Source organism: Ruditapes philippinarum, unplaced genomic scaffold (genome assembly GCF_026571515.1).
Source record: "Ruditapes philippinarum isolate M1 unplaced genomic scaffold, ASM2657151v2 ctg1310_1_1_1_1, whole genome shotgun sequence".
In the NCBI taxonomy this organism is placed as follows: domain Eukaryota; kingdom Metazoa; phylum Mollusca; class Bivalvia; order Venerida; family Veneridae; genus Ruditapes; species Ruditapes philippinarum.
In genome coordinates, this window is record NW_026856986.1 from 219,847 (window position 1) to 233,780 (window position 13,934).

Below are 13,934 nucleotides of genomic sequence, written 5' to 3' on the forward strand. Positions count from 1 at the left end.
AGGCTGGTCTGGATCCATGCTGGTCGCCAACCCACTATGTTGGTTTTGTCGTGACACGGCTCAATTAGTTTGTGTTCAAGTTAAAGTTACATGATAAATATGTTGAAGTGAAAACTTACAACTAAAGGTCAAAAAGCCTAAATTCAATTCAGGAGTATGCACAAGATAATAGAGAAATTGCCACATATTTTAATTGAAAACCTCGGAGATTCTTTGTCTAATTTGTTTTAAATGTGTTAAAACACTTCACTTTTGCTTCTTTTGCACAATAAAAATTATTATACTGGAAACACAAAGAGAGCAAATGATCTGAAATTAAATTTGCACACAAGAGTTTGAGTCTTATCCTACATGGATTGGACACTGGTGCACAAATGGGAAATAAAAATCTCCTGTCTTTTGGCTCAATTTGGAGTCAATTAAGTAGAATATTCTCTCATTCAGAAATATATATTTTATATGGTGTTTTAACCCTTTCACTGCCATAGGGACGGCTTAAGCCGTCCCTGTTATTTTCGGCGTATTTGCCATATGGACGGCTTAAGCCGTTTCTATAATAATAATAGTAATAATAATAAATTAATAATAATAATAATAAAAATAATAATAAATATAAAGAAAATTATACCATCGACAATAATTATTATTATACTAACAGATTTGGAAACATATATAGTTATTATATCACATATAACAAATAATAATAATTATATTAATTAATAACATTTAATTTCTTAGAAAATCCTCTGGCAAATAGGTGAACAATAAAACAATAACCCTCTGGCAGCGAAAGGGTTAAGTAAATATGACTAATATGACTCATATAAGAAAGTAGAAAGTACTATCTAAGGGAAATGGGGACCTAGTGGGTTTGGTGAATGGAGACCAAGTTGGTTAGGTGTCTGCCTCTTAACCCAGTGATAGTGGGTATGATTCTTATACTGGGATCATCGAACATCCTGACATGCTCCAGTACCGGTCAATCGAAGATGCCGACTTCAGAGACTGGTTCAAATTAACCACAATTTTGTTTAAACAGTATGTTTTTCATTATGCATTAAAATTGTTATTTTGCTTATCAGAAGTGATTCAGGAAAGTACAAATGAAGTTATTCCAGATGAGATGAACACATGCACATTAAGCCCTTGTTTACACCAAGGTGTCTGTAAACTAGATGACAACATAGGATTCCGATGCTTATGTAAACTTGGCAGGACTGGAAACATTTGTAACAAAAGTAAGTTACTAGAATTTAATTTTTCCTCAGCTTTTTAAATACCACTAGGGGCTTATGTTAACGTAATGTTAAAACCCTGACCTGAGCCCTTGTTCACAAAGATTTAAGGATCAGAATCAAAATTTGTATTTCAAAAATTGTACCATTTTTTTTATTCTCAGAAATGTTTTATTTAAATATTAACTTAAAGAAGTAGACTTGAAATGGCTTAAGTGCATGACATTTTAGAAATTATTTATAATTACAAGACAATTTTATTTGCATGTAAAAGTTGATTCAACCAGACCCAGTTGAAAAATATATTGCAATATGTATTCAGATTAAAGATTTATTTGATAATTGGTTAAAAAATATTTCTGTTTCAGGAACATCATTTTCAAAACCATCATTTTCGGGTTCTTCATATCTCACGTTACAACCACTGGGCAATATCACTGAAGATTTCTATCTTGATATTGCTTTCCAATCCTTCAACCGAGATGGTATTTTATTGTTTAGCTCTCAAAATGAAGACGGTACTGGACAGTTTATATCTATAGCAATAAGCGGAGGATATATAGAGTTCAGGTAAGGTTATTTTGCCAGTTTATAGCTTATATAATCGGCTGAGTTATTATTCATTTAATGCTTTAAGTTGCCAAGTTATTATTTTTGTGTTTTCAATGCTCAGCTGCTACTTACATTCAATGCTGAACAACTGAGTTATTATTTTGAGCATTTAATGCCGAGTTGTTAATTTTTGCACGTTCAGTGCTTAGCTGCTAGGTTGAGATTATTGTGTTCAAGATTTAGCAACAAGAGTTTTTAAGGAAGCTGATTTCAAAAAGTTTGCCCATTGGCCCATTTCTGCTATGGGTTTGAAAACCTTCAGAAACATTGAATTCTATTATGTGTGAATGTATTCAGCTTTCTTGAGAAAAGTTGGGGATTGTAAATCAAGCCTACTTAGTGTCTGACATCATGTGCAGATTGGTGTCTTAGGGGCCATCACTTAATAACTTATATGTAAATTTATTGAATTTTATTATGTAATTTATCATTTTTGTAAAAACTTTGAAGTACAAAATTTGATGTTCTGCTTTTTACCATAATGACTTAAGTAGCAAGCTTTTCATATATCCAAATGGTTTTTTCATGAATATTAAAATCTTCCAAATAAATAAAGCAAATTGAATTTCCGTGTCAGGTACATTTTGAATTAAATTCTCATGTAAATTTATATAAATTCATGTAAGTAAATTTATTTATCTTTATACATTTAGGTATGATACAGGGAATGGGCCAAAACAAATTCGTCATCCGTATGAAATCTCCAAACACAAGGTCCATCAAGTCATAGCCAAGAAGATGGGTCAGAAGGCAATGCTGATAGTGGACAATATGGAACCTGTTGTAGCTATCACCATAGCAACGGAACATTACCTAGACCTGTCCGGTAGACTGTATCTAGGATATTTACCACAAAATCTCAGCTTGTAAGTTAATAATGGTTTACAAGTTTAAAAAGAAATCAAGTGTGATAAGATGTTAGTTACTTGTTGAAAAATTGGTAATTACTGGTTAGTTATCCAGGAAAGCCTGGGGTTGTGTTTAGATATCATGACCAAAAAGTATTAAAATCAGCATTATGATCGAACCAAACAATCAAATAGTGCAAGTTTTAAACAATCTGTTTAAACAATCTTTAAAAAGTATAGATGCTTTCAAACTATCAAATTGCCATCAGCATGATTAACAACTGCTAATGATTAAAAAAAAAACAAGGTATGTGTCTGGTAAATGCATTTTGCAAAATATACCATTTAATAGTAAGATGTGCCATGTGATCATGGTCTGCACTGAAATTCTCTATTCAGTTAGTACTGTACATTTTTTGAAATTTTGCCGAAAAATGATATTTAATTTAGTTGTTTTTACCAGTATGAGAAATTATTATAACTTTTACCATTACTGTCACTATCATTTTTTTCTCTCTCATAGAATGAGGGCTTTGTGTAACAGTAAACTTGTCTGTCATAAAAAACTCTAAAAACCATTTGGCACTAAGGTACTGAAAAATGTTCATCAGCTGCTCTGCAAAAGAACAAAATGTCTATCTTGCTCATTTACAACAACATAGCAAAACTAAACTGATCTCGTTTCAGTGTCTCTGAGAAAGTTGGGGTGAACCAAGGATTTGTCGGTTGTGTAGAAAAGCTGACGGCTGGGCATATGGACATGGCAAGAATATTTAACCTGCAATATCCCAGTTCCTCTACTCAAATAGTAGATGGTTTAGATGTTGGTAAGTGGATAGTATTGGTTAGTATAAACATTAAGGGTGTTTGATTTTCCATTCTTATGAAAATGTTTTGACAAAAAAATAATTTCAATCATTTATGTCCCTTTTTGTGAAACTGGATAATTATATATACATGGCTGTGTTACTAATAGTAAAGGCACAGCATTAGTCATTGTCAGAGGAGCAGTGTTTCAATGAAAGGACATCAATTATTTGATGCAGAGTTCAAATGGTGAATGAATAACTTTATTTTTAAGCTATAAAGTTGACTAACATGCACATGAAGTTAAACTAATTTCTGCCATTTGATTGTTTCATTTTGTTTTAGTAAACATAATAATGTACCATGATTATGATTTTATGATCATGATGTTCCTGGTACAAATTGAAATTGGATTGGATGTCCTTCATTTGATGAAATGTATACGGTAGAGAATCTATGAATGATGTGACAATATCTGCATCAAGATATTTTCATTGCAGGACCCTGTGAAGAGAATCCTTGCGGCAGTATGCCATGTTTGAATGGGGCCACCTGTATAATGCTAAACAAAGAGATTTACCAATGTCTCTGTTTCAAAGGCTACAAAGGTACGTTATGAAATTTAGAACCCTTTCACCCTCAAATTTTTGTCATGTTCATTGTTATTTTTTTTTTTGGGGGGGGGGGGGAGGGGAGGGGGGCTCACCATTGGAAAGCTATTAGTAATAATGTGAAGAAATATGACATGATGAATATGAGTTCTATTACCAATGATTCAGAAATCATGTAGGATTAGTTACCACATTTGTCACTTAATGAGAAATTGGTAATTATTGGTTTAGTGATATAGGAAATATGTTTACTGGAATGACTCCTGTTATATGACCTAAAATATGAAGGAATCTGCTATAATTAACCACATACAACAAATGAACTATATTTAAGTAACTCAAAGTATAGAGACTGGTAAAAAAGCTTGATTGTGCCAAATTGCATGACTGTATACTGAAAGTGCTGTATCTAGCCATTAAATAGTTCAAAATTCTGATTTAGGCATTTTTGTTTGTTTTCTTGTTATTCAGAGAATCTGATATTTATCTTTTCAGGATCAAATTGTGAGGAGCCTATAGATATTTGCACAAATTCACCATGCCACCCAAGTGCTACATGCAGCCTGGCGGATACTGGAGAGATCTTGTGTCATTGTCCAGAAAGTAGAGAAGGGCAATACTGCGAGTATGGTATGTGTTTGGGACGAAAAGGCTAAAATATAGCTTACAGAATGTCATAGGTTCTACTCAGGTGCCAGCGTGTGCCTTAAATAATGCATAGAGGAACACTTGAGGTCTTCCTCAGACAATAAAGCTGGAAAGTCACCATTTGACCATTACTGTTTCAGTGTGGCTTAAATCCCAACAATACAACATATTCTGTTTCTTTATACTACAATGAATTAGAAGTATTTCTACTGATAATGTTTTATGAACCAATATAGAATAAATAACAATTTTGCATAGAAATATAATCCATCATGACTTTGCCAAATTTAATAAAACTACATTACAATTTAACCTAAAAATGTATAAGAATGTGTAATTTAAATGCACTATTTATTTACAAGGCTTCCTTGCCTGATGCCAATTTTACAATAGTCTTAAGCAAACAGGCTAAAATCTGCTCCTGCTTAAGTTAACTGTACAATAAAAAATTTTTCTATTTTTATCTTTTTAATTATCATACCATTTTATAGACATTATATAGTACATATGTTATATAATGGTATGGATTGGCATAGAAAATAACTGCCTCCAATTGGAAATGACCTACAAAATCCATGCCATTTTATTCAGAATGTTAATGTCAAGCTGTATATTGCAGAGAAACTAGCGGAGATAGAGGTGCCAGAGTTTGGTGGAGATTCCTTCCTGGTGCTGCCAATATCTGATAATCTGTCTGAACAAACTAGTATAGATATTTGGTTCTTAACTAAATCTTCTAATGGTAAGTATATCTAATTTAATTTATGCTAACCAGTGAGATATTACTGAGCTTTATGCATGAGATGTGATGATAAAATTAACATATCATCAACAGTATGTTATCCACAACGACATAAGAAAATCTGAAATATCCACATTTTCACTTGTGGTACACACTCATGAAAACATTGCAATTTCTTCACTTCTCAGTGGTGTGATATATAGCATATTCAGGTAAAACAAAGAAATTTCCTTTATACAGTGTAACTTCCGAAAACCGAACACCCATGGGACTTGTCAAAAAGTTCGGATTTCAGAGGTTTCCGGAATTCAGAGGTTTATGATAATGCGGACAAGACTAAGCCACTTAATATCACTAAATGTCAAGGAAGAAGTGGCCTTTACTGTAATATCATATATAATAGTCTTTTAATCAAGATAAAGATGTGAATAAAAAGAATACATTTTTATCTTACTTGCAAATGCTTCGGAATTTCTATCAGTTTGTAGAAATGTTGTTAATTGCATAAACTTACATATCGTCCGATGCTAGTTAACTAATTATTACATCAAATGCTATAAAATCCCTAAAGACTTTTGATGCATACATTGTCCAATTAATTGTCATTTAATCCGCTAATAAACACTTCAAATTAACTGACCGCCGTAAATTACTTTGATTAACCGCATCACTTCAAACATACAATTTCACAGTTTGTGATTTTAACGAGTGTCAAATTACACGGTCACCGCTAATTAGTAAACAATCGATAGGGAGATCTATTAAATCTTCCTGCAGGGTTTACAATGTATTTCACACCTTTGGATATTTCCGGTTTTTGGAGGTAAAATTGCATTGACTTGACTCTAATTTTTCGAAAATATCGTCCGGAATTCAGAATTTAGAAGTTCCGGAATTCAGAAGTATTATATTAATAGAAAATAGAAGGGAAAAAATCGGGACCGAAAAAATTGTTCGGTATTTAGAAGTTTCCGGATTTCAGAAGTTCCGGAATTCGGAAGTTACACTGTATATCTTTATTAATGATAACCACAATTACATATTTAGTAATTTAAAATAATAATACATGTAATAAAAAAACAACAGAAAAACCTTTGACCACTTACATAATTATTTATTATATAGTCACACACCTGTGAAAGTTATTCTTTCATTGTTCAAATGTGGGGCCTGTGAAAAAAGGTGGTAATGGTAACGAACCATGAATCACTTACCCACCATGGCAGAGTTCAAATCCAACCAAGGACATATCTTTCTTATATGTGAGAAATATATGAAGCAAGCTTAAGGAAGTTTAGTAATTCTTCTCTGTCCCTATATATATGCATGAAATAATGCTAGAAGGGACATTATAAGATTATTCTCCACCTATAAATCTTGCAAGAATTGCCATATGACACTTGTTATCAGTCTTATGTCCTTGAGTCACTATAATGAACAGCTTCAAAGAGCAATGTAGTTAATGTATAAATATTATTTTCATGTTTCACACACTGATATTTATTGCATTTACTTCAGGTATGTTGTTATATGCAAGTCAGTACCTTGGTGGCCAAGGCGATTTCCTGTCTTTAAACATTGATGATAGATATGTAGAGCTCAGATTTGACCTTGGAGATGATCCTGTTGTAATTAGGTAATGTTATTTATATAAACTATAAATTATATATGTTTATCTTTGAATATTTCTTAAATTAGTCAAGGAGTTGATTTTCTTAAGGTGCCATCATGTTGTTTTCTATTCCAATGTATCTGAAGATATCGTATTGGCATTCCTTAGTGAAAAAGTTACATATGTATGTAACAAATACACCAATGAGTGATTTTCTAAAATGTTATTTGATTATATTTTTAATGAAGGTACAATTACATTATTCATCAAAACAAGTTGTTTTTTGAAGGTGCCATGATGTTATTTGCTTAAATAGTTGTTCCAATATTTCCATGCTTTGTATAAATAAAATGGATAGAAGTTCTTTGTTGCTCCTTTTGTAATATAGAAAGTACACAAACTTTAATTTACACTTTGGCTTTGAAATGTTATTTACTTCATTTTAATTGTCTGATATATCAGGAGCACAGATAGACTGAAGTTAGATAAATGGCACAAGGTGTCTGTAAAGAGGACAGCAAAAGATGCAGAGTTGATCATAGATGATGGCCTTCCTGACAAAGGTTCTTCTCAGGTATAGCCATAATAACAAGCATATTAATGGAATATTAATTGATAACAATTATAATATCTTAACAAGTATTGAGGATGGACATTATGATACTGATGTTATTGATTGTAATGATGAACTTAATATTTGTTTTCACCACTTGTGGTTTTGGTCTGTCAAAAAAGCTGAGAAAAAATGAAGATAGAAAATATTCATTTTCAGTTAAATATGAAGCTGTAGCTTATCACTTAGCAACTACAGACTGAACTAATGATGGTTGAAGCAACTTTTACAGTCTTTTTTGAAATAATTCAAAACTTATACAATCAGTGATTATCACATTCTAGTTTTGTATGATAAAACTTGGTTGTGACACAAGTATGGCTTAAACTTGCGATCCCTGGGCCGAAGGCAGAAAGGTGAACCACCTGCCCACTGCTCAGTTTGTAAACATGACAACAGAATAAAATATAGAATAAACCACATACCATTTCCTGTTTGGTATCAATAAATTGTGAAAGATTTAATATAGTTTGTATGCATTTCAGGGACATCTTACTGGGCTACAATTTACTGGTAGTCTGTATGTGGGAGGTTTTAAAGATAAGAGAGATTTGCCTACAGGATCACATATAACAGACAGATTCAGGGGTGTTATACAGAGGGTAAGATAAACTGTTCCTATAAACTATAGTGATATGGTTGTTTCCTGTCAGAGGTGGTTTACAATGTTATAGCAATAACCATCTTGTTGTAAAAAGATTGCCTTTACTTTCATTACCCAAAATTAATGAATATATCTGAAATAGTACAAAATGGAAACCTTAAAGAATAATTTAAAATGTCAAAGTATACAGTAAAGAATGCTAAAATATTAAAAAAGGCTCTTTGTCAGTATTGTATGGTAGATTTTAAAATTCAAATGCTCATCATAGATTGTTGGTATACATTATGACCATTTATACAGATACAGAACCACGTAAACCAAAAAGTAGATTTTATGTACAAAATGGTAATAACATATTACGGGTGAATTTTACATGTTTTTAAGTCACATTGATAAAATAGTGATATAGCTAGAATTAGAACAACAGTACAGTTCATTTAAATTGACTTCATCTGTAGTGGTATTCACGACTAAAAGTACCACTTTCTCTCCTTACTGCTGCCTACTCAATTTTTGGATTTACATTAATTTTAAGATCGCCCTTGTATATCGGATGCAGATTCATGTCTCTTAAGATGCACAAAAGGATGTGCCAGGTCTTATTCCTCCAGTAGTACAGAAAAAATGCAATATAAAACATTTACCATGCTTCATGCTGATGTGACCAGCTGCATTCCTCATTATAAAATTGACAACAACAACGAAGGTCAAAATATGAAAACATTTTTATACTATTTCTAGATTTATATCAATGGAAAGTTGATTGAGGAACCAATTAGTTCAGCTTTAGAGACGTTGCACGTATCGCAGTACACTGGCCCACCATGCCGTATGAACCCTTGTTTGAATGGTGGTGTGTGTATACCAAATCTGGACAAAGTTGACTGTAAATGTCCGAAGCGATTTATTGGACAGTTATGTGAGAAAGGTTAGTACCTTATATTCATTTGGCTTATTTATACTTTGTGCAGTCAGATTTAAAACTTCAAATATTTTTTCCTGATTTTGATACATTTTTGTTAATTTTTTCACAGTTTATAATTTTCAAACAATAATACCAGAGCTAAGCTAAAGAGATTTAAAGCAATTCAGGGTATATTTTTTTGTCCGGAGGGATTGCATTATTTCAAATGAATCGTAACACAATACTTTGGTAAAGCTCAGTTAACTATCAGTCAAATATTTCAAAACATTATAGATAAGTAAGTGTTCATTAGTAAGCATTAACAAATTTAAATTGGTTGGAGGGGTGCATCAAAATCAAGAGGTTAATTCCTCTTCACAATTAAGAGAGAGAAAACACCAGTGACACACATAATAATGCTTGTTGATGATTCAAATATTTGCAAAGTAATCAGTTTCTTTAAAAAAGTATCATTTTTGACAATTCATAAAGGAACACTAATTACAAATCATTGGTTTACCTTTCTTAAAAAATATTGCTTTATACATAATAGTTATTTTAAATATCTACAAAAGCATCGTCTGACCTAAAAATGAAATATCCAACTGATCAGTAAAGTAGTGGAGCGTGACATAGTCCCTTTGAAGAGTAGGCCAGAATTGAGTTGAAGCTTTTCGAAAGATTTCATTTTAACTTGTTTTCTCTGTAAGAAACTATAGTTAGTAAAGTGAGAACTTTTAAATATTGACCAATAAGCTTTATTAAAAATCCAAATATTGCCTTCTTTTAGTACTTAGGCCTTTTGATTCAAATTGTGAAATAATTTCGGATTTGATGTTTACTTTCATAATTCATTCATCTTATATATAAGACATGAGGATTTTTTTTTATCTACAGCTTTTGTTTCCGTTGCAGTGGCGGAAAATTTGGAAACTAGTCGACCTGTGAGATTTAACACAGAAACATATCTCCAGTATTATAATGAGATCATGTCAAGGTACATAAGATTTTTAATATTCAGTTTACAATCAATAGAATACTTTAAGATATTGAAAACGTTTGAAAACACACACTAAGTTTTAGTCAGTTCAAGTGATTCTACTCTTAGATGCAAGCTCATGCCTGAAATAATGAAATATTAGGGACGCTGAAGGTCTTCCTCCACAAGTAAATCTGAAAAGTCACCATATCAAGGGTTAATCGCAAAATTGCTGTAACTTAAATGAAGTAAAGGACTTACAACAGTTTTTGGGTCAACCCTTGTTATGACCATAAGAGTGTGTACAACTTACACCCAACAAAAAAAAGGCATTACAATCTAGTTTTCATTACTTGAGGCAATCATCCTGGGTTAAATCTTGTATGTTTTTTTAACCAGTTATTTCCCATTCTAACATGATTCCTTTACAGAATTTTTTTATTGAAAGTGATAATAGTCAATTAACTTTTACAGGCTGTTTTCAAATACCGTAACAATTAAGTTGTCAGTTAACAATAAGATCATAATCAAAATGATAGTGTTTGTATTAACTCAGCATGTCTCCAGGTTCATGCAAATTTTATAAAGATTTTGAAAATATATTTGAATATAAAATATTGTGATTTAATCAAAAAGAAGCAATTTACGCATTGCATTATCAGTGGCACTTACAACCCAAGTTAATTAACAAAAAGTGGTCAAAATATGCATAAATAGCCGTTACTGCGTAAGTAACGTGGTAGAAATATAGTTGTTGATACTGAAAAATCAGTCATTAATTGCACATGACATGTAAAATATTACTTGAATCTAAAATCATTTAACTTTTCCTAAAATCTTAGAACATATTTCTCAAATTTGATTTTATTAAAATAGTTTGACTCATCTGGAGGCATGCAGCTTTAACACCAATTGTGTATTAATATTTATTAAAGAACAGTGCAAACCAGCTCTAGATGAAATAAAATGACCTTATATTACCTTTGATTTTATTTCAGTCAACCAGCACAGAAGGTAAACAAATACCAATTTCGATTCCGTACACATCAGTTGGCTGGGCTTCTTATATTCCAAGGTCAAGGACCAACTGTGAGTGACTATATAGCTCTTGTTATTAGTGATGGTTATGTTGAGCTGAGTTACAACCTTGGCAAACAGTCATTAAATAACCTTCTACGGGCAAGATCGTCAGTGTTTGTCAGTGACGGTGAATGGCATACTGTGCATGCAGAAAGGTGAGTGCCTTTTTTTATTTGAATTCCAAGGTTAGTGTAAAAAAGTAATTTATCTGAGATATAAGAAATTTGAAAACACTTCCAGGCTAGTCGTCATGTAGTTAAAAATGGGTAGGGTAAACTTTTTCCACCTTTAAGTAAAGGGAAAGCCTTAGAAAAAGTTTACGGGGTTTTTTTAGGCATGGGAAAAAATATACTTTTTTATAAAAACCTAAGAAAATATTTAAACCCTTCCTTTTTTTTATTGAATATATGTTCCCTTTTTAAATGCAGATAGAAAACAAATATGAATTAACTTAGGTCCCAAAAATTTAGTCTTCCTTTGCCAAAATGTTTTGTCTGTTTATTTTGTAAGTCGAAACATTAAATTTGGGGCAGAAAATTGGCCTTTCCAGTACACCTAAGTCAAACTGAGCCTGCTTCATCTTAATGGGCGCTCCTCAGGGATTTTATTTGTTTTTTTTTCTAAAAAGATTCACAATTTAAACAAGAAAAATGTATTTGTCTCCTAATCAGTACATGTACATGTAAAACTTTCCTTCAATCTGTTTTGCATTATTGATATTTAGGAATATCATCCTTTGAACACATGTTCTATGAAATATCTTTTAGAATAAAGAAAGACACGAAAATACAATGAAAATAATATTTTATTTCAGGGACCATAGAGAAGGCAGGTTACAGGTTGATAAAGAACCTATGATAACTACAACATCAGATTCAGGGGCCACACAACTTGATACAGATGGCATGCTTTGGATAGGTACTATATTATTTAATTCTCAATGGAAGATTTCAATTTTTAGTTGAAGAGACTGATGGGTTTGTGTAAAAAATATTAAATAAAATGTTTTCAGTTTTCTAAATCACTAAATATTGCTTTTGGTTTCTGTACGTATAATTATGGCTTCAACAAAAACATCTTTTTCGTACATTGTTGTTGTTTGTTTTTTTTCAATAACTCTGACTCGATGACACTTGTCACACTTCAAAATCATGTATTAAGTTTTAATTATCATTGGTACATTTATGGTGTATGTTATTCATTTTACCATTAAATTTGTATTGTCTGAAATTCTATTAGAATAGTAAAAGGTGCTCAGTACAACTGGAATCTTTTGATTTTCCTGTAGTTCTTTTTTGAAAATTTATTGATGGTTAGTATAAAGGGATAAGATTTTGTAATTCGTGTTCTTAATTGTACTAGTTTTCTGTGGCATATCTAAGACTGTTATGTTGCACTTTCTGTAATCTCATGTAGATAGTCAACCAAACCTGAGTGGAGGCATGGCCGAGTGGTTAACGCGTCGGACTAGTAATCTAATTATCGCTATCCACATGAGTTCAAACCCCGTCAGGGGCAAGTCGTTGTTTCCTTGAGCAAGAAACTTTACACACATTGCTCAGTACTGGTTGGTTCCAGGAACGGATTCGAAAGTGTGTCTATAAACTTATAGCTTCCTACACAATCTAACTAAAATAATTTCTGTATAAACCAAACCGATCCTGAATTAGCAATTTTAAAATATGTTTTCCTTGCTTTCGAGGGAACTTATTTTTCTAGATTTTAACATATCAGAAACATTGTTTCTATTTTCAGGTGGTCGGCGAGATCTGCCTACAGGATTGCCTCAAGACTATTACAAAGGTTTTAAAGGCTGTCTAGGGTTTGTGTTTATTCTTGACAAACCTTTACATCTGTATGATCACAGAAACGGTCTTGGAAGTACTATGGAGTTTTGTCACTTATAGCATGAGGTTTTCACGATGATCATTCGCGATACATAAGTCATCATATTTTTAAAATCAATCAATGTTGAATATTTATATATCCTAAAAGGTTGTGGCAAGAGTGTGTACATGTGACAAAAGTCTTTCTGAACAAAGAGCAAATTTCGAAGGAGTGAGTAAGAGAGAATGAGAGATGAATATGACAGACACAAACATAACTTAAACTAGATTTTTATGCCACTATCTGTTACAGTTTTGATTGTTTTTTGTTAGCAATTGACCAGAGATGGACTGATATACTTAGTAAATAAGTTCTATGTCTGAGTCAACAATAACCTGTGCTGTTTCTTTGTTTTATAGTTAGGCCTATTTTACTTTTTTGTACCGGTGGGTATGTTCAAAAGAATGAGTCCAGTGCATGTGTTAAAGATTGCAAATTATGTATGTAAATATAGATTTATATATACATTGTGACCTTATTGTTCAATTTCCCTCTCTCACAACTGTAGAATAGAGAAAATAAGAATCCCTAAAGAAATTCCATACCGACAAAATTTAAAATGTTGCAGACTCGGTAACATTGAGCCTGGTCATCCCACTGGTAACTTCAGGTTCTTTTCATTGGAGAAGCAATCCGTTTTATTTTACGTCAGCTTATAGGAGGTGGTTGAATGAACTTGCCCATTGTATTGCGCTCATGCATGAAAAAATGCTTACTAGACTACCAAAATCTTCCTTGAAATAATGCACAGA

General features: G+C 32.1%; 1 protein-coding gene across 14 annotated transcripts in view; it reads left to right on the top strand.

Annotated features, from left to right (window-relative positions):
- LOC132748391 (agrin-like) overlaps nt 1-13,653 on the top strand; it is a 232,091-nt gene extending 218,438 nt beyond the window's left edge. For 13 of the 14 annotated variants that reach the window (XM_060737983.1, XM_060737982.1, XM_060737977.1 and 10 more), the window contains 15 exons: nt 1,083-1,238; nt 1,604-1,805; nt 2,501-2,713; nt 3,383-3,522; nt 4,003-4,110; nt 4,609-4,743; nt 5,381-5,503; nt 7,022-7,139; nt 7,578-7,689; nt 8,214-8,330; nt 9,074-9,260; nt 10,134-10,233; nt 11,214-11,450; nt 12,110-12,213; nt 13,051-13,653. In XM_060737983.1, coding sequence (XP_060593966.1) covers nt 1,083-1,238; nt 1,604-1,805; nt 2,501-2,713; nt 3,383-3,522; nt 4,003-4,110; nt 4,609-4,743; nt 5,381-5,503; nt 7,022-7,139; nt 7,578-7,689; nt 8,214-8,330; nt 9,074-9,260; nt 10,134-10,233; nt 11,214-11,450; nt 12,110-12,213; nt 13,051-13,202 — 2,204 coding nt within the window. In that variant the 3' untranslated portion in view covers nt 13,203-13,653. The remainder of the gene's footprint in view (nt 1-1,082; nt 1,239-1,603; nt 1,806-2,500; nt 2,714-3,382; nt 3,523-4,002; nt 4,111-4,608; nt 4,744-5,380; nt 5,504-7,021; nt 7,140-7,577; nt 7,690-8,213; nt 8,331-9,073; nt 9,261-10,133; nt 10,234-11,213; nt 11,451-12,109; nt 12,214-13,050) is intronic. The other variant, XM_060737978.1, reaches the window with a different exon arrangement.
- The last annotated feature ends 281 nt before the right edge of the window (nt 13,654-13,934 follow it).